General features: G+C 36.9%; 1 protein-coding gene and 2 pseudogenes across 2 annotated transcripts in view; 2 read left to right on the top strand and 1 right to left on the bottom strand.

Annotated features, from left to right (window-relative positions):
- Positions 1-27,665, bottom strand: part of GTF2A1L (general transcription factor IIA subunit 1 like) — a 72,763-nt gene that overhangs the window by 27,738 nt on the left and 17,360 nt on the right. For both annotated transcript variants that reach the window (XM_025354276.1, XM_025354277.1), the window contains 3 exons: positions 16,159-16,214; positions 13,499-13,583; positions 11,575-12,164 (listed from right to left, as the gene is read on the bottom strand). In XM_025354276.1, coding sequence (XP_025210061.1) covers positions 11,575-12,164; positions 13,499-13,583; positions 16,159-16,214 — 731 coding nt within the window. The remainder of the gene's footprint in view (positions 1-11,574; positions 12,165-13,498; positions 13,584-16,158; positions 16,215-27,665) is intronic.
- Positions 1,133-1,698, top strand: LOC112604821 (annotated as a pseudogene).
- Positions 16,325-25,979, top strand: LOC112605275 (annotated as a pseudogene).

The raw sequence follows: 27,665 nt of genomic DNA, 5'->3' as shown, positions 1-27,665 counted from the left end.
AATGGTGCAGCCTCTATGGAAACTGTATGGCAGTTCCTAACAAGATTAAAAGTAGAACTGTCATATGATTTTGCAGCTCCATTTCTCCATATATATCCAAAAAAAATAAAGACAGGGATTTGAAGAGATATTTGTACACCATGTTTATAGCAGCATTATTCACAACAGTCAAAAGCTGGAAGCAACCCAAGTATCCACAGACACCTGAATGAATACACAAAATGCAATATATGCATACAATGGGATATTATTCAGCCTTAAAAAGGAAGTAAATTCTGACACATGCTACAACATGGAAGAACCCTGAGACATTATGCTAAATGAAAAGGGCAAATACTGTCTGATTCCACTTAGATGAGGTAACTAAAGTAGTCAAATTCATAGAGACGGAAAGTAGAATGGTTGTTTGTCAGGGACTGGGAGAGTGAGAAATGGGGAGTTAATGTTTAATGCGCATGGAGTTTGACAAGATGAAAAATTTCTAGAGACAGGTGGTGGTGATAGCTGTACAACAATGTGAATATACTTACTGTCACTAAGCTATACAGTTAAAAATTGTAAAAATAATTTAAAAATAAAAGTTAAATGGCTAATTGTACGTGTATTTTAGCATGAAAGAAAAATCAAATTTGTAAAAGTCAGTAGTGATATAGTGTCAACTATATGGCAAAACTGATCAAAGTACTGGTGGCAGGAAAAATCGGCACAACCTCTTTTTAAAATACTGTGGCAATGTACTGCAAATGCCTTAGAAATTTTTAGTTTTTTCTACCTTTTAAAAAAATGTATTTTAGGCTGGGCACAGTGGCTCATATATCTGTAATCCCAGCACTTTGGGAAGCCAAAGTGAGACAAGTGCTTGAGGCCGGACATTAGAGACCAACCTGGATAACACAATGAAACTCTGTCTGTCTCCACAAACTAATGAATTAATTAAAAATATATTTTTAAAAATGCAATGCAAATGAAGCTTAAAATAAGAATAAAAATGGTCTTGGCATGCACGGTTTGCTGAGCCCGTTAGTGTGTCTGGCTGAGACATGCCGCAGCCATGTCCCACTGCCTGCATCCCTTCAACACGTCTCTGGGATGTTCGTGATGCTAAAGACGATTTACATAATTTGGACAGAAAGTGGATTTGTGGACAGCAGATTGAAATAGTTTGCCCAGGGGGATCGAAAGACACCAAATCAGATGAAAGCCAAGGAAGAGAGGAATGTGTACAGTTCTTCAGGCTATGATGATTATGACAGATACAGGCATTCTAGAAGCCAAAGTTATGAAAAGAGGAGATCAAGAAGTTGGTCTTTTGATTACAACTATAGAAGATCATACCATCCTAGAAACAGTAGACGGACTGGAAGACCACAGCGTAGCAGAAGCCATTCCGACAATGACAGATTCAAACACCGAAATCAATCTTTTTCCAGATCAAAATCCAATTCAAGATCACGGTCCAAGTCCCAGCCCAAGAAAGAAATGAAGGCTAAATCATGTTCTAGGTCTGCATCTCACACTAAAACTAGAGGCACCTCTAAAACAGATTCCAAAACACATTATAAGTCTGGCTCAAGATATGAAAAGGAATCAAGGAAAAAAGAATCACCTAGATCCAAATCTCAGTCAAGATCACAGTCTAGGTCTAGGTCAAAATCTAGATCAAGGTCTTGGACTAGTCCTAAGTCCAGTGGCCACTGACAGTATAGACCATGCTCAATTTTAGGCATGTATCATTCATTTACTCATAGTTTGGTTTACTTAAATTATCAGGAATACAATGTTGCAATGATGCTTTAAAAACACTTGTTAGTTTTCCCTGTACCAGGCAACAGTTATAATTAAATGATATGCTGTTGAGAAGCCACTCTTAAGAGTCCAGTTTGTCTAATGTTATGGGCAGCTACCAATTTGTGGTGTCTCTATATATTTTTGTAAAGATTCTCATTTTTTATGCTTGAAGTATTTGGTGAAAAGATGTTGGTTGACCACAATTTGCAATATTGTCTCATTAAAAATAAACTTTCATATTCATATTTGGTAGAACTGTTAACCTAGAAATGTAGCTTGCTAATAAGATAGAGTGATACAAAAGTGAAGTAGTAGCCACAATACAACACTGACTGCTCAGACACATTTAGGTTCAGGGTGGACCTTTATGTCTTGTCAAGATGTCTAGGCCCAGTCAGGCGCAGTGGCTCACACCTGTAATCCCAGCACTTTGGGAAGCCAAGGTGGGTGGATCATGAAGTCAGGAGTTCGAGACCAGCCTAACCAACATGGTGAAACCCCGTCTCTACTAAAAATACAAAAATTAGCCAGGCATGGTGGCGCCTACCTGTAATCTCAGCTACTCGGGAGGCTGAGGCAAGAGAATCGCTTGAACCCAGGAGGTGGATGTTGCAGTGAGCCAAAATCATGCCACTGCACTCCAGCCTGGGCAACAGAGTGAGACTCCATCTCAAAAAAAAAAGATGTCTAGGCCAATGATAATTATTTTTGATGCAGTGTGGATTAGTTCTTTTGTTAACCCCACTGTCTTGGGGAATGATACCAGCTGGGTAATTGAGTTCTTGACTGAAACATGGAGGCTTGACTGCTTTTCTTCTCATTCCTATGAAGATTTGGAACACAGAAAACACAAAAACTCACCTTAAAATTTGAGCACGTCGATGATGGCAAAAATAATTTTAAGGAGAAAGAAATATTCTTATGTAGTTATTCTAAAGTTTAAGGAACGTTGTTGACCATAATATTGCTTAGTTTTCTTACTGCTGTTAGAGGCAATTGTTTCCAAGTAGGTTTCGTGTGTGTGTGCATAGTGTAAAAGAACTGAAAGTTTGATGCTTACAGCACTTGGCTCATGGATTTGTATCAAAATTTGTCTGCCTCTTTATGAGGGAGGCCTGCTTTTCACACCTCAGTTTATTTAATACGAGGCAAGATGAAAGATAACACTCATTCTAGGTGATTCTGTGGTGCCATAAAATTTAAAATAATTTGGGAAAAAGGATTAGCCAGTTGTAAGCAAAAGTCACGTCTTCTGAGCTTTCGATTATCAGTGTAGTACCTGACTAAAAATGAAGTAATACCCTTAACCATTTATAATTTCTAGTATTTCTCTGAAAGATCGTTTTGGGGACAAAAGTGACTTGACATGTCCAATTTCATTTCAGAATAAAAAGCTAGCATCTTTAAAAATCTCAGATTGCTTGCTTACAGATATAAGTAAGAATTACGGAGAAACAATTCCTTTTATAGGATTACTTTTTTCAATTTTGGTTTTAGTAATCTAGGCTTTGCCTGTAAAAAATACAATGATGGATTTTAAATACTGTTTGTGGAATGTGTTTAAAGGATTGATTCTAGAACGTTCGCATATTTGATAGTATTTCTAACTTTCATTTCTTTACTGTTTGCAGTTAATGTTCATGTTCTGCTATGCAATCATTTATATGCATATTTCTTTAATTTTTTTAGATTTTCCTGGATGTATAGTTTAAACAACAAAAAGTCTATTTAAAACTGTAGCAGTAGTTTGCAGTTCTAGCAAAGAGGAAAGTTGTGGGATTAAACTTTATATTTTCTTTCTTATAGAGGCTTCTAAAAAGGTATTTTTATGTTCTTTTTAACAAATATTGTATATAACCTTTAAAACATCAATGTTTGGATCAAAACAAGACCCAGCTTATTTTCTGCTTGCTGTAAATTAAGCAAACATGCTATAATAAAAACAAAATGAAGGAAAAAAAAAAGTTCTTGATGGCATTTTTAGGTACTATTTATAATAGCACCAAAAACCATGAAATATTTAGATAAAAATATAACAGAATATATAAAATATACATATGCTAAAAACTAGAAAACATTAGTAAGAGAAGTCAAAAACCTAAATTAAAAAAAAAAAAAAAAAAAAAAAAAAAACTTATGCCCCTGAATTGGAAGACTCAATATTGTGAAGACATCACTTCCCCTTACTGATCTACCGATTCAACACAACCCAAAGCAGTCTTAGCAACTTTTCTTTTTAGAAACTGACAAGCACATCCTAACATTTATATGGAAATACAAAGGAATTAGAATAGCCCAAACAATTTGGAAAAAAGAACAAATTTGAGAAATTCACACTCTCTGATTTACTATAAAGTTGCCATAATCAAGACAGTGTGGTACTAGCAAAAAGATAGTCACGTGAATTAATAAAACAGAATGAACCTTCAGTAATAAACCAACACAGATGTAATACTTTTCACTAAAGGTGAAGTGCTTTAGATACTTAATGTGCACAGAGAGCTAATTCAGTGAGACAGGGCAGTCTTTTTAACAAACGATGGTGAAACAATTGAATATCCATATGTAAAAAAAAATGAGCCAGCCAGGCACGGTGGCTCATGCCTGTTTCCCCAGCACTTTGGGAGGCTGAGGCAGGTGGATCACCTAAGGTCAGGAGTTCAAGGCCAGCCCAACCAATATGGTGAAACCCTGCCTCTACTAAAAATACAAAAAATTAGCCAGGCATGGCAGTGGGCATCTGTAATCCCAGCTTCTCGGGAGACTGAGACAGGAGAATCGCTTGAACCCAATGAGCTGAGATCATGCCACTGCACTCCAGCCTGGGCAACAGGCCTAAATGTAAAATCTGTAACTATACAATATTTAGAAGTATAAGAAAATCTCTGCAGCCTTTGATAAGACACATGAAAAAGAAAACAAAAGATAAAAATAATAAACTGGACTTCATCAAAATTAAAAACTTCTCCTTACCAAAAGATAGCATTAACTACCGAGGATGTGGTGTACCAACAACAAATCTTATACATTGCTGGTAGAAATGCAAAATTCCACCATACATTGCTGGTGGAAATACAGCCACCTTGGAAATGAGTTTGACTGTTTCTCATAAGCATACATTTATCATCTTATCTAACAACCCCACTCCTAGGTATTTACACATACAAAACCTACACATAAATGTTTTTAGGTTTTTTTTTGTTTGTTTGTTTTTTGTTTGTTTGTTTATTTTTTGAGACAGAGTCTCACTCTGTCTCCCAGGCTAGAGTGCAGTGGCATGATATCAGCTCACTGGGTTCAAGCAATTATCTCTCCTGCCTCAGCCTCCCAAGTAGCTGGGATTACAGGCGTGTACCACCATGCCCAGCTAATTTTCGTATTTTTAGTAGAGATGGGGTTCCGCCATATTGGCCAGGCTGATCTCCAATTCCTGACGTCAAGTAATTCAACCATCTCAGTTGCCTAAAGTGCTGGGATTACCCAGCGCCTGGCCCTTTCAGGGGCTTTATTCACAAACACCAAAAACTGGAAACAACCCAAATGTCAAACTGGTAAGTAAATGTGGTATAACCATACAATGGAATGTACTCATACACGCAACAACATGGATGAATCTCCAATGTATTGTGCTGAAAATACAAGCTGCATGATTGTGTCTAACGTTCTGGAAACCGTAAACCTATCCCAAAAGAAAACAGATCAGTGAGTGACCGCCAGGAACTGGGGGCTAAAGGAAGGTATTGACTACAAAGGCATGTGAGGAAACTCTGAGGTAATGAAAATGTTCTCTATCTCAGGTAGGGTTGTATAATTTCAGTTTGTCAAAATTCATATGGTACATCTAAAAACTACCTTTTAAAAGATGAATTTTATTGTATATATATCATGCCTCTTTAAATTTGAGTTATTTTAAAGCCAGTTAGTTTGAGACCAGCCTGGTCAACATGGTGAAACCCCCGTGTCTACCAAAAAAACAAAAATTAGCTGGACATGGTGGTGTAGGCCTGTACTCCCAGCTACTTGAGAGGCTGAGGCAGGAGAATCTCTTGAACCTGGGAGGCGAGGGTCGCAGTGAGCCAAGATCGCACTACTGCACTCCAGCCTGGGTGACGAAGTGAGACTCCATCTCAAAAATATATAAAAAATAATAATAAAAAAGTCAATTAGTATAAGATTTTTCCTAGGCCTAAACCACACATTGAAATTGGTTTTTTTGTTTGTTTGTTTGAGATGGAGTCTCGCTCTGTTGCCCAGGCTGGAGCGCAGTGGCACGATCTTAGCTCACCACAACCTCCGCCTCCCAGGTTCAAGTGATTCTCTTGCCCCAGCTCCCGAGCAGCTGGGATTACAGGTGCCTGCCACCACACTCTGCTAATTTTTGTATTTTTAGTAGAAACGAGGTTTCGCCACATTGACCAGGCTGGTCTCGAACTCCTAACCTCAAGTGATCCGCCCACCTTGGCCTCCCAAAGTGCTGGGATTACAGGCAGGAGCCACCATGCCCAGCCTGGCTTTTCATTTTAATAGCAACAAGTACTGAAAACCTTAAACCATAAGATCTTTTGTTGAAAAATGAAGCAGAGCTTCTGTGTTACTTTGCCAGATGAGCATAAGCTTATAAAGGAATACTGAAGATTTTAGGACTCTTCTAGTTGAATTTATGTAGCCTCATACCATCTTCCTTCAATCAGTGAGGCCCTCTTTACTCTGGGAGAGGATTAAAATTACAAATCTAAATTTAATTTCAATAACAGCAAAAGAGTTATCATTCTCAACTTTTTTCTTCAGAAGCACTTCCACCAGGTATTGAAAAATTCACGATTATCTGACTCCAATCTCTTCTGAAGTGGTAATTTGACCAAAATAGCCAGGAGTTGTGCAGCAACATCCATAATTGATACCGCAGGACCATGAAAAGATTTAAGTCTTTCATATAGCCAAACATCCACCACATAGATCATCAGTGAACTCCTCTAGGTCAAATTGTTATGAGGGGGCTTTTGCTCCCTCTCAAAAATAGTAAATGTCTCCCCAAGGATCAAGCAAGGGTCCTTTCAAGCATTGTCCTTTCAACAGCCAGAAAAATTCTGCATGAAGAATTTAATATTCTGCCTACATTGTTTGATAAATGTCTTGGGAAACACAATAATTCAAAACCATGGCTCTAATATATTTGAGTTTTATGTCAGCAGATGAGACTTCTTTTAGAATTATTGGCGTGTCTTAGCACTAATGCATGCCATGTGCTGAAATAGACAGCAACGCTTTCTTTACTAAAGCAGCAAAACCATGTTTGCCAAGCATCTCGGGAGCTCCAATGGTGCAGAGTACCAAATTTTACTAGCCAAACTTTTCATTATTAGAAAGATGTCAGTTTCCAATTTAAAAAAAAAGAGCTCACAACATAAAAATTCTTTGATGGTATCAATGTACAAATAATGATTAAAATCAGATGTTGGCAGCCCTAAGAAACATCGGTATTTTTAGCCTGTTGAATGTTAAAGGAAAGTCGCTGCTGATACTTCTATGAATTCCAGCCAAACCTGAAAGAAATGTCAACAATTCTAATGCAGATGATGTCATCTGACAGAGGAAATGCTTCCGTTTTTTTTCTCTGCTCTAAAACAAACCAGCTCAATAATGTCCAATATTCTCAGCTTAACCATGGTGTCTTTGATTGTATGTGGCTTCCATGACTGGGTAGTATAATAAGCAAGTAAATAGGATGCTTCATGATAAAGCTTTGTTTGCCAAATCCAGCTTCCAGTCTTTGCCATTTAAGCTTCCCTCCAATGAAAGAACCATATTTTTCCAATGGCTAGCAAAAATTTGCAGAACTTTATACCCATATGTGGGGATAAATATAAAACAAGATAAGCCTAAGCTACAATACACATTCTTTTCACATTTTCAGCCTAAATTATGTCAAATTCAGTGGCCTATAATTGTAATGGCAGCGCATATTTTCTTTTATTCTTAACAGGAATTTAATCTATTACAATATAGTAACAATGATAATTATATATTACCTGACCATGTACAGTAGCATCCCATGCTACTTCACTCTTATTTGGAATGAAATATATCTTAATATATTTTGACAGATATAAAAAATTATTTTGTTAAATTGGCTTTCTTCTTATAATGAAGAAAAGTCACATATCTGGTTTAAATATCTCTGACTTTGATATATTAATTTCATAATGGCATACAGAGACTCAAAAAGTATTTACTCAATTTAAATGAATTATAAAGTCAAATAATTATTGATAGGACATTTTATCTTTTAGAGGAATACGTGCGGACTTAGAAGAAAAATGAAAACTCTCACTTAGGAGTTATATATTCTCTTATCCTCTCACTCCATTTTTCACTCATACATTGATTTTGAGATTTTGAGCTACATCAGTGGTTCTTAGCCTTGACTATATATTACAATCACTTCAGAAGCTCTTAAATATTGATGACTGAACCCCATTCCAGATCAATTAGATTTAAATCTCTTGGGGTAGATGTGCACTTTCTTTTAATGGCCCAGTGATTTTATCATTCAGCCAGGATTGAGAACTACTGAGCCAAATAAACTAATTCTAGATCCCATCCTTAAAAGCTTACACTCTAGTACACACAAGTGTGTATATATTCTTAGATTACTGCATATACAAAGATAAATGTACCTGTCAATGCAAAGAAAACATATCAATATATCTTTGAACTACATTATGACAGACATGCTTCAGGCGACAAAACAGAAGAGCTACATTCAATTTAATAATGAAGGAAAAATTAGGTGGAGAAGTACTGAAGATTTCTGAAGGAAGTAATGAATAAGCAGGAATTAACCAGAGGAAAGGATGGTGGGAAGAAACTCTAGGCATCAAATAGGGGGGATGACAAAAGCAAAAAGAAAAGTAGGAAACAACAAGGTTAAAAACCAAGAATCACTCACGGTTACCAGTTCCCAATCAAGAATATTCATGTGAGGAAGGAAGAATAAATAGGAAACTTTGGCAGAGAAAGAACGTGTAATATGCTTTGTGTATGTATATTAAGGTGCCTGAAGTTTATTTATTATAGGTGAAGGGCAGTCAGTGATGTGTTAAGTGGAGAAAGACACAATCAGGCTGCATTTGGGACAGATCTCTGGAAGCCACCAGGAAAAGAGTGCTAACATGCACTGAGCATTTACCACGGTGCCAGTGTGCTGCTGAGCACTTTTCATTGATTGTCTTAACTAATCCTACCACAATTATATGGTAGATACTATTATCTTTATTTTACAAATGAGTAACTTCTCTAAGTCATATAATTATTAAGGAATAGAGAAGGGATTCAAAACAATTCTGATCCCTGAAGCCTAGGCCTTTGACCTCTAGGACGGATGGATTGGCAGGAGCAGAGTAAGAGGTAGAAGAGACTACACACTGATAAATTAGTCAGATAAAATTATCCCACATGAGAAACAATTAGGGCAATGGCACTAGGAGTGGAGAAGAAGAAACAGATTCCAGGAATATTTACAAAATTTAAAAATTATCAAACTCACATAATTCAGCCTTAAAAAGGAATGAAATTCTGACGCATGTTACAATATGGACTAACCTTGAAAACATTATGCTAAGTGAAATAAGATAGTCACGAAAGGGCAAACATTGTATGATTCCATCTTTAAAGTACCCAGAAGAGTCAAATTCAGACAAAGGAAATAGAACAGAAGTTACAAGGGGCAGAATCAAAAGTTATCAAGAATATATTTTGTGAAACAGAATGTTAAACCCACATAGATCCTTACTTCTTAAACCTATAGATCCAAAAGCTCTCCAGTAGTTTACAACATAGGAAAAGTAAATGAGTAGAGTTGATTACAACTTGCTTTAAGCTACTTATAAAAAGAAAAACTACTTGTAAAGTCTTTGAAAATTAGTTCAGCATAAACTTACCAAACTGCTTACTGTCTCAAAGGTAACTTACAATAAATCAATCAGCATTTTATATATACTCTCATATGTTTATATTTTTGTGTTTTAGATATAGACCTTTTTTAAAACTAACAAGTTACATGAAAAGTTACCCAATATATTACAAGCTCATAGAGCATAATAGCACTAATCTAAAGCTTACTATGGTGCCAGAAGCTTTAAATACTCAATATATATTATCTCTGATAATTCTCAAAGTTACAAGGTTGGTATTAGGGCCAATTTAAAGACTAAAACTGAATTTCAGTGAGCAATGTTACACAGTTTGCTTGCAAGTAGTGAACCTAGAATTTGAACCTACTGTGGTTTCAAAGCTTATGTTCTCAACCACTACCCCTAATCAATCCTTGATTAATATCCCTTAACTAATCTATTTCCCCATATCAGAAAAAGGGCATGATGACATACAACACATAACAGTAGAATAAGTCCTTGACTCATCACACCAAACGTCTGCAAAGTTCACACAGAATCCAGGCAAAAAGTGCCTCCAAAAGTAGTAGTGATGAAAACAAACATTTTACATTTGTAGTTAGTTTTACCTCAAAACCAAATGTTTCATAATTATTAGTTTAGCCTACATTTATTTACTAAATGTTATATATTATGTAAAAAAAAATTTAAAAAGTCAATAAAACATTTTAATATGAACACTTACAGCAAAACTAACAACAGATTTGCTCAGAGATCTTGAACAGGTTTCATTAAATATCTGAAACATTATAAAACAGGTCAAATAGTTTCTGATCATCATTTTCTTTGTTTATGGGCTTTCACTATGCCCTATATCTTTTCCTAAGTAGCAAAATTTAAATATCTTGAAGATAAAATATTAAGGTGGTGCTTAACTATCCATTGCTACAGACTTGTACAGTGGCTCTGGATGATGGCTAAACCATTAGCTGGAGCAAAAACCTTTAAGTATTTTTCACATGTCCTAAATTGTATAATTAGAATTAGCCACAAGATGTATTTCATCTTTGTAAAAAGAATGTAATTTTTTTAATTTTTATAATCCAAAATTATCCAAGAATCTTTCTGCCATTACTATTAATTCCTTGAAAATTAATAATTCAGACCTATTTTTGGTATCAAAAGTTAACTATAAGCTAATTTTTTGTAGTTTCAATACCAAAAGAAATTAAGTAAAACTAGTCCTTTAGTAGGCAGGGAGAAACAAAATTACTAGCAACATAATCCCTCATGTAGGGAAAAGTTTCCATATAAGAATTCAGAAAAATTAGGTAGAGCAGGAAAAAAAAATACTTTGTGGCTTCTTTTGTATATTACATTTGATAATTAATTATCTCAAAACATTCCATAAACTACTGGTATGGATTTCTGGGTCTTTTAATTTTTATCTGCAGACAAAAAACAAGTTTCCCAATGTAAGAGACTGGTAAATAGATTACCTTTTAAAACAAATGCATTTTCTCTAAAGAAGTATTCTAATTCATCTATTGAAACGAAAACTTTAGAAATGCTAAGCATGAATATTTTAAGAACTGATGGTTATATTAAAAACAACAATAAAGATACAATCTTCTTGGTTGTACCACATGTGGATGCATATAACACTACTGATCTGTACATTTAGAAATGGTTAAGTTGGTAAATTTTATGTTATGTGTATTTATCACAATTAAAAATTTTTTTAATCAATAGAAAAAAGAAATAATCTTCTAAAGGAAAAAACAAAACAAAATATATATAATTCTGATTAACATTATAGCTTGAAAATACTCAGGATATCCAATCACTGGCCACTGTCTGTCCTGATACCAAGAAGTTGGACACAGAACTATACCTTCTCTGATACAGGTATGTTGCTGGGTTCCTCTGTATTTCTTGGTTGCTTTACAGATTCACATCCATACATCCCATTTTTAAGAATATGAAGCTGAATATCAGTCACGTGCTGGTGGAGAGCCCCAGGAGGGCTTGTGGAGAGGGACTCATCATGCAGATTTTGAGTCATGCTAGCTGAACCACTGAGCACTGACTCCACATTAGGATTTGTTTGAGAGACCTGTGGAGAAAATACAACACCTGGAAGATTGACATACTGAGAACTTTCCTGATGATGTAACAAAGCTTCAGGCACGATTTTATGCTCATTTCCAGGAGATACAAGTATATCACTGGTGGCATTTTCTAAGTGTTTCCTATCTACTGGCCCAGAAGGTAGAACTGTGGGTTGCTGTAGCACAGTTTCAATTCTCTGTGATTTCTCAGTAGTTGCTTGAAGAGAGCATGGATTTAATTGTGGAACACTAGTTTGTATTACTGAAGGCTGGCCAAGCTGTTGAAATACTTGCTGAATTGGATGCTGAAGAATACCTGCTCTTCCAGAAGTCTGTGTCACCATAATTGGTACATTGACTTTATAAAGGTGACCTTAAAAAGGAGGAAACAATCTTGTAAGTATAATAGAATTAAAATTTCCTTTGACAACAATCACAAAAAAAATCTCATCCACAACAGGCTGGAAAAAAATATACTGATATGTTAATGGTGGTTATCTCTAGGGGTTTTTCTTTTATTCTTCAGACATTTTTGGATTTTCTACAATCAATATATAAATTCTTATTTTTTTAATTATGTATGTTTAGCTTTAATTCCAGACTTCTCCCACAACTGTTTATATGTCACACTCTGAGATACAAAAAGGCCACCAATATTTAATCCATGAACCTCTTCCATTGTTCGATAAATTAATGTTATCAACCAAAAACTGGATTTTAACAAACATAATCATGTAAAATATAACTTCATGTATTTAAAATGCCATATAACAAGAAAATGCTATCCAAAAGAGAGTTTAATGATTTCAAAAGTAATCAAATTTCTTCTCCTTTCTTCCTTTACAATAACACTACAAAAGAAAAAAAAAGGCTGGGCGCAGTGGCTCATGCCTGTAATCACAGCACTTTGGGAGGCCTAGGCGGCTGGATCACAAGGTCTGGAGATCGAGAACCTCCTGGCTAACATGGCAAAACCCCGTCTGTACTAAAAATACAAAAAATTAGACGGGCATGGTGGCGGGCACCTGTAGTCCCAGCTACTTAGGAGGCTGAGGCAGGAGAATGGCGTGAACCCGGGAGGCGGAGCTTGCAGTGAGCCGAGATCAAGTCACTGCACTCCAGCCTGGGCGACAGAGCGAGACTCCATCTCAAAAAAAAGAAAAAAAATAAAGAACTTATTTTTGAGCACTGAGTTAGGTGCTTTACTTAAACTTTACAACAACCCAAAGAAGAGGTATGATCCTCTTCAAAATCAAGAGATGGTGCTCTGAAAAGCAGAGACTGGTTAACCTCAAAACTGTTGTTTGTTCTATCAAACCATGCAATCTCTACTAAGAAAGGGGACAAAGGTGGATCAACCTAATCTTTAGTCCGTAATTAGAGCTAGCAGGAATGCAGGTAAAATATTTTGTATTTGTTAAAATTTAGATAACTGACTTGAATTAGAAAAAATACATACAAAGAACCCCTATACAACGTTGGGAAAGAGAACTGGGAAGGAAATACAGGACAGGCCTAGTACAATGTCTTTTATGGTAGACTGTCTCCATAACAATAAAAACCACCATTTATCATTACTTCTAAAATCTATTTTATTAAAAGTTCTTATAACTTCTGGTATATAATCTATTAAAAAATCATGAAGCTTAACATCCAAAAAATAGTACCAATGCTAAAAACAAAAATATTCTTAGAATATACTCTCACCAGATACAGTCTGTAGTGTCACACCTGCTGGTACATGAATGGGATAACCAGGAAAAGTAAAGTTTGCACTGGAGTTTGAAGTACCCTAGATATAAGAAATTTATATCAGAAAGTTAGAAAAGGACTTTACTTGTATCTTTTTTTCCCTGATCTCATAGGGAGTCAAAAAATCTGATTGTGGACAATAGTTTGACAATACTTAACATTTAACATTAGGGCTGAGTTCTTTGAATAAAACAGTTTTTCGATATTGATCATCCCATTAAGGATCAAGAGGAATCCTATTCTACAGTTACTAGCAAAGAAGTCAGTAAGTCCTAATGAACAGTATAAACATTGACTCAAAAAACTTGCCCAAGACATAGCTTTGCAAGGCCATTGATTCTCAGATCTGCAAAAATTTGAAAGATTGATAACATCCAGTGTTGTTGAGAATGTGATAAAAATTGGTTTTCTCAAACCACTGTTTGTATGAATGTATATTGGTACAATCCTTTTGGAGGGTAATTTTTGCAATATATTTACCAAAATTGAAAATACATATGACCTTTGACCCAGGAATTCTACTTTTAGAAATGTGTCCTGATTATCACACAAACACGCAGAAATATATACAAGCATAACCAATGGAATACTATATTAGAAAAATGCTGGAAATAATTTAAATGTTCACCAACAAAAGTTTGTTAATTAAACTGTGTTACATCCACTAAGGCCAATGTGTACTAACTGAAATTGAAAGCAGTACGTCTGTATTACTAAATTAGAAAACAGAAATTACAGAAACAGTAAAAAGAGTATTCATACTTTTTACCCTGAAAACTAATATAGCTTTCATGAAAGAAGTCTGGATGGATAAACATCAAACAGTTAAAACGTTTATTCTTGGAGTATAAGACTACAGAGCTCTTTCTTTTATTTATAAATGTTTTGCTTTTTTACTTTTAAGAGACAGGGTTTCATTCTGTGGCCCAGGCTGAAGAGCAGTGGTGCAGTCATAACTCACTGTAACCTCCAATTCCTAGGCTCAAGTGATCCTCCTGCCTCAGCCTCTCAAGTAGCCAGGACTACAAGCACACACCAGCACGCTCAGCTAATTTTTTTAAAAAAATTTTGTACAGGCCGGGCATGGTGGCTCACACCTGTAATCCCAGCACTTTGGGAGGTCAAGGCGGGTGGATCACTTGAGGTCAGGAGTTTGTGACCACCCTGGCCAACATGGTGAAACCCCGTCTCAACTAAAATACAAAAAATTAGTTGGGCGTGGTGGTAGGCATCTGTAATCTCAGCTACTCAGGAGGCTGAAGCAGAAGAATCACCTGAACCTGGGAGGCAGAGGTTGCAGTGAGCCAAGATCATGCCACCGCACTCTAGCCTTGGATGACAGAGTGAGACTCTGTCTCAAAAAAAAAAAAAACTGTAGCGATATGGTCTTGCTATGGTGCCCAGTACCTCAGTCTCCCAAAACACTGAGATTACAGGTGTGAGCCACTGTGCTCAGCCTATTTTTACTTTTTATTAATATAAGCTTATTATTTATTTAAACAGGAAAAAATATTTCCTTGAATTCCAAAGGCAAAGGTATTTCTTCATTGGTCTCCTATCAAAAGCAGCACCATTCTTTCCAAAAATCCTATTAAGGTGTGTGGTTTTGGCTGTTCTTAGTGAAGAAATGGAAATAACTAGCCCACTAAGCATTTGCCCTAGAAAGGCAACCTATGGGCAGAAAGAAAATTAAAAACAGTTAGTATATACTCTCAGTACTACGGAAGAAAGATAAAAGTGAAAAGCTGCTATTCTTCTCCACCTGAAAAACTACTTGGTTTTCTATGTTAACATGTACATTTATCCTCTGCCTCCAAGTACTAAGGGGAAAAATATTAACAAGCTGTACTTCACAAAGGTACAAAATGACAAAAATATTCCAGTTTAATTAAAGTAAAAACTATGATGTTGCTCCATTCTGGAAGGGAAAAAAAATCAGAAAAAAAAAAAACTCAAAATTATCTATTTAGGATGTAACAAGGATATAACATTATACAGTGTATTAAAACCTCATACAACATAACTTCAGACATTTCCTAACCTTGTAGGTATAGTCTTGGAAGATGCTAATGACCTCTCTGAAACACAGGAAAACTTGGCAAGAAAATGTCAATTCTGAAACTTCTGAGTTTTATTTCATCTATGCTATAGATGTTATTCTGTCGCCCCACTCTTTACCACATCTTTTCTTTTTTTTTTTTTTTTTTTTTTTCCTTTGAGACAGAATTTCGCTCTTGTCACCCAGGCTGGAGTGCAATGGCATGATCTCGGCTCACTGCAACCTCCACCTCCCAGGTTCAAGCGATTCTCATGCCTCAGCCTCCTGAGTAGCTGGGATTATAGGTGCCCGCCACTAGGCCCGGCTAATTTTTGTACTTTTTAGTAGAGACAGGGTTTCGCCAGTTGGCCAAGCTGGTCTCAAACTCCTGATCTCATGTGATCCACCTGCCTCAGCCTCCCAAAGTGTTGGGATTACAAGCATGAGCCACCGCGCCCAGCCACATTTTTTCACTTTCAGCTGGAGGGTAAGAAATTACATCTACGTTCAGCATTTTGCCACCACTCACTAACAGTGGGGCATATCTTTTAAAATATATTTTAAGTAAGCTACATACCAGTTCTGCTGTAGTAAAACTTGGAAGAGTTCTACCAGCAGGAATAACTAATGATGCTGCATAGAAAACAAAATAAATATGCGTTCATTAGAATTTACCAATTTAATAAAATCACTAAATATAGCTTATTTTTAAAAAATATTTTCTATCACTAACAGGTTAAACCATGGTGAATTCTAAACTTCCTGATTCCAAGTGAGGTAAAAAGTAATTATATTTTTTGCAACAACTTCAGATAAAGACTTTACAAATAAACTCCTTTAAGTGCCAAAAGAAAATATCTCATTGTAATCAACCATACTGTACTTTGGAAATCCATAACAAAACACCTAGATTATCCTAAGTAAGTCAAGGTAGCACTAAATCTCTCTTACAACCCTTCACTGGAGAGAAAAAGTAGTATTTATTAAAGAGGCACATTTCCAAGAGACTATCATATTGAGCATAAATTTGTAACCCAACATAAACCCATTCTAAATTGTATAGGTTCAAAATAAATTCCAATTCATTATTTTATGAAAAGTTATTTACAGTACTTTGGGCAAGTAAGCAAGCACACCTGAATAGTTTTAGGAACAAAAGAATAAGAACATGTCTCCTCAAGTCTCTGCAGTAAAACAGGTACAACTGCTAAAAACAAATCCCCAGATTGACAACTCGACCTACATTAGAGCTACAATCCCATATATCTTTCCTTTATTATCTACCAGTTTTTCTGTGCTAACCAGCCTTTCATTTATAATACATCTCAAAGACTGACCAGCTAGTTGTAAATGTAAACTATCATTTAAAAATAAGTGTAAAGAAAAAATAGTAACTACAGTAGAGGGATCTTAGTTGATCAATGTAATCATATACCTTAGATACTCAAGGTTCATTTTACCTAAACGTGACTAAATATGGTGGTTAGAATGTCATTTTCCCTCATCTTTAATAAAAACACAAACTTTAGCATGTTTATGTGTTAATGTAATATTTATTATGGCTTGTTTTTCACATACTGCATTAAGGAAAATTGCCCCAAAGATCTGTTCCTGACATTAGAATCACTCCATCACATAAAACAACTCATAAACAAACAACTCATAAAAGCTAACATTTTTTTAAACTAACCATTCCTTCCACGTTAAGACAACAGAAGAAAGGCTACAGATTGATGGTTAATGAAGCACAGAATTGTTTTTATCCTCTGTTCATCTATGACTTTGCTTATTAACAGGCATTATCTTAGAAAAGCTAAATTAGAAAGAATTGAACTGGCAGGAACACAATGGTATTAGTCTTCATTAGCTGAAGTGAGCAAAGCTTAAGCTGCTACAGCTTAAGTAATAGCCTGAGAGGAAACAAAAATCTGTTAACACATTGTCTAAAGCAATTAAACGAATTCCTTGAGAAAAAATAGCAACAATCATCCTCTTTTAAATACTTGCAATAAATCCTGTAAGATAATTCTCTATATTTAAATAAATCAAACAGGACTATAAGAGAGTTTTTAAAGTTTCTTTATAGACATTGGAATAAAAGCATTGAACAGTTTTATAATGAAGTTTCATGCAGCTCCTACTTAATTTTGATACTAAACTAACAAGTTATATAATTGAACGTATAAAAATAACTTCTGATCAACCACACTGTACTTTGGAAATCCATAACAAAACACCTAGATTGTCCTTAGTAAGTCAAGGTAGCACTGACTCTCTTATATAAATCATATAAAAATAACAAATTATTTTTACATGTTCATAATATACCTTTAAATGTATGTGAAACAAATTTTAATATTCAAGATGGTTTTAATAACAAAGTAAGTTTTAAATGAGTATGTATTTTTACTCAAACTAAAAGTGTCATAACTTTCATCTTCACATATATGATCTAGAAATACTACATTTTTTTAACTTTTAAGTTCAGGGGTACATGTGAAGGTTTGTTGCACAGGTAAATTCATGTCACAGGGGTTTGTTGTACAGATTATTTCATTACCAAGGAATTAAGTCCAGTACCCAGTAGTTATCACCCTCCACCCTTAACCAGACCCAGTGTCTGTTGTTTCCTTGGGTTCATGAGTTCTCATCATCTAGCTCCCACTTGTAAGTGAAAACATGCAGTATTTGGTTGTCTTTCCTGCTTTAGTTTGTTGAAGATAATAGCCTCCAGCTTCATCTGTGTTCCCACAAAAGACATGATCTCATTCTTTTTTATGGCTGCACAGTATCCATGGTATACACGTACCACATTCCCTTTATCCAATCTGTCACTGATGAGCATTTAGGTTATTCCCTGTCTTTGCTATTGTGAAAAAATGCTGCAATGAACATTCGCATGCATCTTTATGGTAGAATGCTTTATATTCCTCTGAGTATATACCCAGTAATGGGATTGCTGGGTCAAATAGCAGTTCCGCTTTTAGCTCTTTGAGGAACTGCCATACTGTTTTCCACAATGGCTGAACTAATTTACACTCCCACCAACAGTATATAAGTATTTCCTTTTCTCTGCAACCTCACCAGTATCTACTAGTTTTTTACTTTTTAACAATAGCCATTCGGACTGGTGTGAGATGGTATCTCCTTGTATTTTTGATTTGCATTTCTCTAATGATCAGTAATATTGAGCTTTTTTCCATATGCTTGTTGGCTGCATGCATGTCTTCTTTTGAAAAGTATCTGTTCGTGTCCTTTACCCACTTTTTAATGGGACTGTTTGTTTTTCTCTTGTAAATTTAAGTTCCTTATAGATGCTGAATATTAGACCTTTATCAGATGCATAGTTTGCAAATATTTTCTCCCATTCTGTAGGCTGCTTCCTCTGTTGATAGTTTGTTTCACTGTGCAGAAACTCTTAAGTTTAATTAGATCTCACTTGTAAATTTTTGCTTTTCTTGTGATTGCTTTTGGTGTCTTTGTCATGAAATCTTTGCCCGTTCCTATGTCCAAGATGGTATTGCCTAGGTTGTTTTCTAGGGTTTTTACAATTTGGGGTTTTACATTTAAGTCTTTAATCCATCTTGAGTTTATTTTTGTATGTGATATAAGAAAGGGGTCCAGCTTCAGTCTTCTGCATATGGCTAGCCAGTTATCCCAGCACCATTTATTGAATTGAGAGTCCTTTCCCCATTGCTTACTTTTGTTGACTTTGTCAAAGGTCAGATGGCTATAGATGTGCAGCCTTACTTCCTGACTCTCTATTCTGTTCCATTAGTCTATGGATCTGTTTTTGTGCCTGTACCATGCTGTTTTGGTTACCATGGCCCTGTAGTATAGTGTTAAGTCAGGTAATGTGATGCCTCCAGCTTTGTCCTTTTTGTTTAGGATTGCCTCGGCTATTCACGCTCTTTGTTAGTTCCATATGAATTTTAAAATAGTGTTTTCCAGTTCTGTGAATAATTTCATTGGAATTTGATAGGAATAGCATTGAATCTGTACATTGTTTTGGGTAGTATGGCCATTTTAATAATATTGATTCTTCCTATCCATGAGCATGTGATGTTTTCCCATTTTTTTGTGTCTTCTCTGATTTCTTTGAGCAGTGTTTTGTAATTCTCATTGTAAAGAGCTTTCCACGGTGAAACCTCGTCTCTACTAAAAAATACAAAAAACTAGCCGGGCGAGGTGGCAGGCGCCTGTAGTCCCAGCTACTTGGGAGGCTGAGGCAGGAGAATGGCGTAAACCCGGGAGGCAGAGCTTGCAGTGAGCTGAAATCCGGCCACTGCACTCCAGCCTGGGCAACAGAGCGAGACTCCATCTCAAAAAAAAAAAGATCTTTCACCTCCCTGGTTAGCTGTATTGCTAGGTGTTTTATTCTTTTTGTGGCAATGGAATTGCCCTCCTGGTTTGCCTCTCAGCTCGGCTATTGTTGATATATAGGAATGCTAGTGACTTTTGCACATTGATTTTTGTATCCTAAAACTTTGCTGAAGTTGTTTATTACCTGAAGGAGCTTTTGGCCAAGACTATAGAGTTTTCTACATATAGAGTCATGTCATCTGCAAATAGCGACAGTTTGACTTCGTCTCTTCCTATTTGGATGTCCTTTATTTCTTTGTCTTGCCTGACGGCTCTAGCTAGGACTTCCAATACTATGTTGAATAGGACTGGTGAGAGAGGGCATACTTGTCTTGTGCTGTTTTCAAGGGGAATGCATTCAGCTTTTCCCCATTCAGTATAATGTTGGCTGTAGGTTTGTCATAGATGGCTTGTATTATTTTGAGTTATGTTCCTTCAATACCTAATTTCTTGAGTTTTTAACATGAAAGGCTGTTGAATTTTATCTAAAGCCTTTTCTGCATATATTGAGATAAACACTTGGTTTCTGTCTTTAGTTTTGTTTATGTAATGAATCACATTTATTGATTTCAGTGTGTTGAACCAACTTTGCATTCCAGGGATAAAGCCTACTTGATAATGGTGGATTCGCTTTTTCATGTGCTGCTAAAATTGGTTTACAAGTATCAAGTATTTTGTTAAGGATTTTTGCAGCGATGTTCATCAGGAATATTGGCCTGAAGGTTTCTTTTTTGTTGTGTCTCTCCCAGGCTTTGGTATCAGGATGATGCTGGCCTCACAGAATCGGTTGGGGAGGAGTCCTTTCTCCTCAATTTTTTGGAATAGTTTCAGTAAGAATAGTAGCAGTTCTTTTTGTACATCAGGTAGAACTCAGCTGTTTATCCATCATATCTTGGGCTTTTTTTGGTTGGTAGGCTATTTATTACTGATTCAATTTTGGAGTTCCAATAAGGAACTATTCAGGGAATCAATTTCTTCCTGGTTAAGTCTTGGGAGGATGTATGTGTTCAGGAATTTATTCATCTCTTCTAGGCTTTCTAGTTTGTGTGCATAGAGGTGTTTTTCACAATAGTTTCTGATGGTTATTTTCATTTCTGTGGGGTCAGTGGTAACATCCCTTCATTTCTAATTGTGTTTATTTGGATCTTCTCTCTTTATTAGTCTAGCCAGCAGTCTATCTATCTTATTAATTTTTTCAAAAACCAACTCCTGGATTCATTAATCTTCTGAATGGTTTTTTGTGCCTTGATTTCCTTCAGTTCCGCTCTAATTTTGGTCTTCTGCTAGCTTTAGGGCTGATTTGTTCTTGCTTCTCTGATTCTTTCAATTGTGATGTTACATTCTTAATTTGAAATCTCTCTAACTTTTTGATGTGGGCATTTAGTGCTATGAATTTCCCTCTTAACACTGCCTTAGCTGTGTCCCAGAGATTCTGGTGCATTGTACCTTTGTTCTCACTAGAAATAGTAAATTTAACAATAAATTTTAACATAGCAAGAATTCAATTCCACAAACATAATTTAAAGAATGTTGTAATACACTAACATGGCATAACAATATCCACATTCATAAGTGTATTGTTTCTTATTCACCATCAAAAATCCTTTGATACATTGTGGCAGTTATAGTTTTGTGATTCTTGGATCATCTTTGAACCAATCCAAATAAAATTACATGATTCATGAAATACAGAAACAGGTGAATTTCTTCTTTGTGAATACTCATTAGCATAAAAGATGTCTCCTGATGACCAAACAATATTCTAACTCTCAAATCACCTAAAGAACCAACCACATTGCTGAAATTTTCAACACATCTAAGTTGAAGAACAATTGGACATATAGTTTAACACCTATATTTTAAGAGTTTTAATGCTCAAATATGAAAGCCACCACAAAAGTCTCAGTGTCCCTGTTCTTCCCTTCCCTTCCTTCCATCATGACTGATAGTATCATTTCAAAAAGATCATGTGACATGAAGACCAAACACAGAAGCTGACTTGAAGTCCCCTAGAAATAAGGTAATCATAGGGTGACTACACGTCCCAGTTCGCCCAGGACAGTCCCAGTTTACACCTGTTAGTTATTCTGAGGTAATTATTAATAGAATCCCATTTCTCTCTCTCTCAAAACTAGATTATAAATTACATATAGTCACCCTAAGTGCAGAACAACAGTTCTCGGAGTGTAATATACAAACCACTGAGGGTACCTAAGACCATTTTCAGTGTGTTCATAAGGTCAAAACTATTTTCATAATACCAAGACAAAGTATGCCTTTTTCTCATTTAGTATTTGTATTTGGTTTTGTTGACATTTGAACTGATGATGCAAAAGGAATAACAAGTAAAACTGTAGACATCTTAGCATGAATTAAGGTAGTAGCACCAAACCTTGCAAGTGGTCTCTTTATTCTCCATTGCTACTCGCCGTTAAAATAACACAACAGACAAAAACAGCATGAACAACCACAAAGATATTTCACTTAAGATAAGAAAGTCCTTTGCATAATCTAAGAATTATTAATTATACTAAATTTCAACTAGCAAGTATACTTCCTTTTAATATTTTATGAGGTGAAATAGAAAGATAAAGCATTTCTGTAGCATACAGAAGTACAAAAAGTACAAGGAAAAGCATTTGTGCCATTGTTTAAGTTGAGAGTTAATATAGCCTTTTTTTCTAAGGCAGATTAACGCCTGTTAGCAGGCCTCCTCCATTTCGATATAACAAAATAGTAAATAAAGATCAATGGTGTGAGCTTTAATTCAAGAAGGAAAATGGGAATCCACTGGAATCATGCAGGATACTCCAAATCCCAGAGATGAGAATCCCACCAAACAGTCACTGTGATGGCATTTGGCTGATGAAAGTAAGTGAAGCCCCAGTACATGAGAGAGAGAGACAGCCTCCCTCAGTGACTCACCTTTCCACTGGAGATCAGAGCAACTCAGGCTGAGGGAGAATTTTTTTTTTCTCCCAAGCCCTGAAGCTAACCTGGGGAGAGGGCTGGAGACACTGTGAGGGAAAAACACTAGAAGAAGCTGCAGACACTTTCCCAGACATAGGACCAAGCACAGGATGCCATTTTTAATCTGGGTGCGTACAAAGTCAGCCGTTCTAAGCAACCCAGCTGCATGGCCATACAAGCATTTTACTCTTGGGCCAGAGACTAGAGCACCTGCTCGGGAGCAGGATAGTAGTCTCCACAGCCTCCACCACTTCTGAGGTGGAAAGCACCTCAGAAGTAGGTACTGGAATTATACTCTTCCCTATTGCAAGCTTGGAGTGGGAGGAGAGCTGCTACCACTGCAGTTTCTCCTGGGCAATGAGACTTGCAACCATGGCCAGCTTGGCAATCTGAAACTGAACTGTGTGTGCCATCACTTGGTACCCCTGCCTGTTCCCCTGGGATTGAGGTGAAGTGGGGTCCCCTCTGCTCCACCCTCAGGCAGAAATCCAGGCATTCAGGGCACTCACTTGCCTGAACCAGCAGCCTGAATCACTCATCTTTCATGGACAGAGATCATGGTGCAGCAGGGTCATCTCCACTCCATGCCCAGGCAGATGTCCAGACCTTTGGAGCAGCCACTCACCTTGATTAACAGCCTGACCCACTCCACCCTTCCTGTGCAGAGATCCTGGTGCAAGGGGGCTCTGTCTGCTACACACCTAGGCAGATCTCCAGGTATTCATAGCACCTGCTTGCCTGGTCCAGTAGCCTGAGTCATCCCACCTCTCCTATGCAGAGATCTTGATGCAGGGAGGCCCTCTCCACTCCATGCCCAGACAGATCTCCAGGTATCTGGAGCACTCACTTCCCTGGATTAGAATTTTAGGCTGCCCCCCATCATTGTGCAGAGAACCTGGGGCAAGGAGGTTCTCCAGTTCCATGCCTAGATACACCTCTGGGCACCTGGTGGCTGCCCAGTGGATTCTCCCTCAGCATCAGTTCTTGTACCTGCCACTGAGGGACCTGTAGATGGATGTGCCCAGTCTGGCCCCACTCTTCATGGCCCCTGCCCTCCCAGAATGTCCGAGGTCAATTCTAAAGAAAAAATCTTAAAGGCAGCTAGAGAAAAAGGTGAGATCATGTACAAAAGGAAACCCTTTAGGCTAAAAGCAGACGTCTCAGCAGAAATCTTACAAGCCAGGACAGACAAGGGGCCTATTTTCAGTATTCTTAATGAAAAGAAATTCCAATCAAGAATTTCATACCCTGCCAAGTTAAGTTTCATAAGCACAGCAGAAATAAAAGCTTTTCCAGACATGCAAGCATTAAAGGAATTAGCTACGACTAGACCACCATTACAAGAGCTCCTTAAGGGAGCTCTAAACATGGAAACAAAAGACCAATGCCAGCTACCATGAAAACACACTTAAGCACACAGACCCTATAAAGTAACCACACAAAAGAAACTACAAAGCAACCAGCTAACAATTTCACGATAGGATCAAAACCTTACGTATCAGTCAGAGACAGTGACTCATGCCTGTAATCCCAACACTATGGGAGGCCGAGGCAGGCAGATCACTTGAGGTAAGGAGTTCATGATCAGCCTGGCAACATGGTGAAACCCTGTCTCTACTAAAAATACAAAAATTAGCCAGGTGTGGTGATGCTTGCCTGCAGTCCCAGCTACTCAGGAAGCTGAGGCAGGAGAATGTCTTGAACCCGGAGACAAAAGTTATAGTGAGCTGAGATTGTGCCACCGCACTCCAGCCTGAGTGATAGAGCAAGACTCCATCTGAATAAAAAAACCCTCACATATCAATATTAACCTTGAATGTAAATGGTCTAAACACTCCACTAAAAAGACACAAAGTGGTAAGTTGTATAAAAAACAAGAGGCACGTAATAACACCCATAGGCTCAAAATAAAGGGCTGAAGAGTGATCCACCAAGCAAATAGAAAACAAAAAAGAGCACAGGTCACTATTATTATATCAGACAAAACAGACTTTAAACCAACAACAATAAAAAAAAAATACAAAGAAGGCCATTATATAATGATAAAGCCTTCAATTCAACAAGAAGGCTTAACTATCCTAAATATACACTCATCCAAAATTGGAGCACCCAGAATCACAAACAAGTACTTCTAGACCTACAAAACTCTTATACAGCCACACACACGATAATAGTGGGGGATTTCAACACCCTACTAAAAACATTAGATCATTGAGGCAGAAAACTAACAAAGGAATTCTGAATTTAAACTTGACCAACTGGACCTCATGGACATCTATAGAATACTCCACCCATTGACCACAGAATAATACTCCCATCATCTGCACATGGAACATACTCCACAACCGACCATAGGCTCAGCCATAAAGCAAATCTCAATAAATTCCAAAAAATGAACATCATACCAACCATACTTATGGACCACAGAGGAATAAAAATAGAAATCCCCTTTTCCACCCACTCCTGCTTCCCACCAAGCACTGCTCCAGCTGCATCATGTTCACTCTGATCTCTGGAATCCTGCTAAGCCAGCATCACTGCGTCTCCCTTCAGCCGCCATCATGTTATCTACCCGGACCTTATTAGCCATGATGAGCTGTTCTCCAACATGTACAATATCTGGGAGATTGCAAGCGGTCTGTGCATGTAAGTGGGATGGGGGGTGGGGAGGAAGACGGTCAGTAGGACAGAGGGTGACACTGACAGAAATGCCTCCGCAGAAGGCCCTGAGGGTGAAGGTACCGAAAGCACATTAATCACTTATGTTGATACTGTCATGAACCATCACTTGCAGGAAACAAACTTCACAAAAGAAGCCTACAAGAAATACATCAAAGATTACATAAAATCAATCAAAGACCAACTTGAAGAACAGAGACCTAAACAGTAAAACCTTTTATGACAGAGGCTGTAGAACAAACCAAGCACATCTTATTAATTTCAACAACTACCAGTTTTTTACTGGTAAAAATGTGAATCCAGATGGCATGGTTGCTCTGCCATGAGGATGGTGTGACCCTGTATATGATTTTATTTAAAGATGGTTTAGAAATGGAAAAATGTTAACCAATTGGCAATTTCTTTAGTTCTATCACCTGTCTTCATAACTGCCTGCCGCCTATCACCCACAGGACACAATGACTTAAGATAAATTAGACTGATGTCATCTCAAGCTCTTCATTTATTTTGACCATTATATATTTGGAGTGGAAGCATTGCTTTTAAGAAAAACATGTCAGCCGGCATGGTGGCTCACACCTGTAATCACAACACTTTGGGAGTCTGAGGTGGGCGGATCACAAGGTCAGGAGTTGGAGACCATCCTGGCCAACATGGTGAAACCCTGTCTCTACTAAAAATACAAAAATTAGCTGGGCCTGGTGGAACATGCCTATAATCCCAGCTACTTGGCAGGCTGAGGCAGGAGAATCGCTTGAACCAGGGAGTCGGAGTTTGCAGCGAGCCAAGATCATGCCACTGCACTTTAGCCTGGTGACAGAGTAAGACACCGTCTCCAAAAAAAAAAAAAAAAAAAAAACTTGTCATGTAGGTTGTCTAAAAATAAAACGCACTTAAAGAATCCTTTTTAATTTAATATATGTTTATGCTAAATGCATCCTACAGTGTTCCTGTAGAGGTTAGAGCCTGGTTTTAAGCCACTAATAGGATGAATAAGACTATCAGTAGATAACTTCTATAGAAGGAATTACTTCTGGGACTGGGATATAAAAAAGAATCAAAAGTTTTAATTCTCAGTTGAGTAAAGGAAGAGACCACGCTCATAGCAGTATCAACATCTGAAGTAGGGCCTTTTACATTTTATCACCTACAACAGAAGTAGTTAACTCTGGAAGACATTACCAAAAGAATAAAAACAGACTAATACAGTTGGAAGCAAAAAAACAACTAAAACAAAACTATACCAAGATTTCTCCAAATCACACAATTACACGGAAATTTTAAAACTTGCTCCTGAATGACTTTCGGGTAAACAACAAAGTTAAGGCAGAAATCAAAAAATTCTTTGAAATAAATGAAAACAGACACAACACACCAAAAATCTCTGAGATGAAGCAAAAGCAGTGTTAGGAGGAAACTGTATAGTACTAAATGCCTACTACCAAAAGTTGGAAAGATCTCAAATTAACAATTTAACATCACACCTAAAGGAACTAGGAAAACAAGAACTAACCCTGGAGCCAGATGAAAAGAAGTAACTACAATAGGAGTGAGATACAACAAAATTGAGATCCAAAAATCCATATAAAGAATCAATGATTTTCTGACAGTGATCATTAAGGGGGAGAAAAAGAATCAATGAAACCAAAACCTGGTTCTCTGAAAGGATAAACAAAATTGATAGAACACTAACTAGATTAACAAAGGAAAAAAAGGGAAGATTCCAATAAGCACAGTCAGAAATGACAAAGATGACATTACAACCAATCCCACAGAAATACAAAAGATCCTCAGAGACTATTAGAACACCTCTACATACAAAACTAGAAAATCTAGAGGAAATTGATAAATTCCTAGAAACAAAATCTCCCAAGATTGAATCAGGAAGAAATTAAAACTCTGAACAGACCAATATTGAGTTCCAAAATTGAATTAGTAATAAAAAACCTACCACCCAAAAGAAGCCCCAGACCAGACGGACTCACAGCTGAATTCTACCAGATGTTCAAAGCAGTGCTGATACTACTCCAAATATGCTGAAAACTATTCCAAAATGTTGAGAAGGGACTCCTC

Source organism: Theropithecus gelada, chromosome 13, assembly GCF_003255815.1.
Source record: "Theropithecus gelada isolate Dixy chromosome 13, Tgel_1.0, whole genome shotgun sequence".
Lineage (NCBI taxonomy): Eukaryota > Metazoa > Chordata > Mammalia > Primates > Cercopithecidae > Theropithecus > Theropithecus gelada.
Note: the sequence above shows the minus strand (reverse complement) of the source record. Positions and strands in the feature narration are given on the sequence as shown.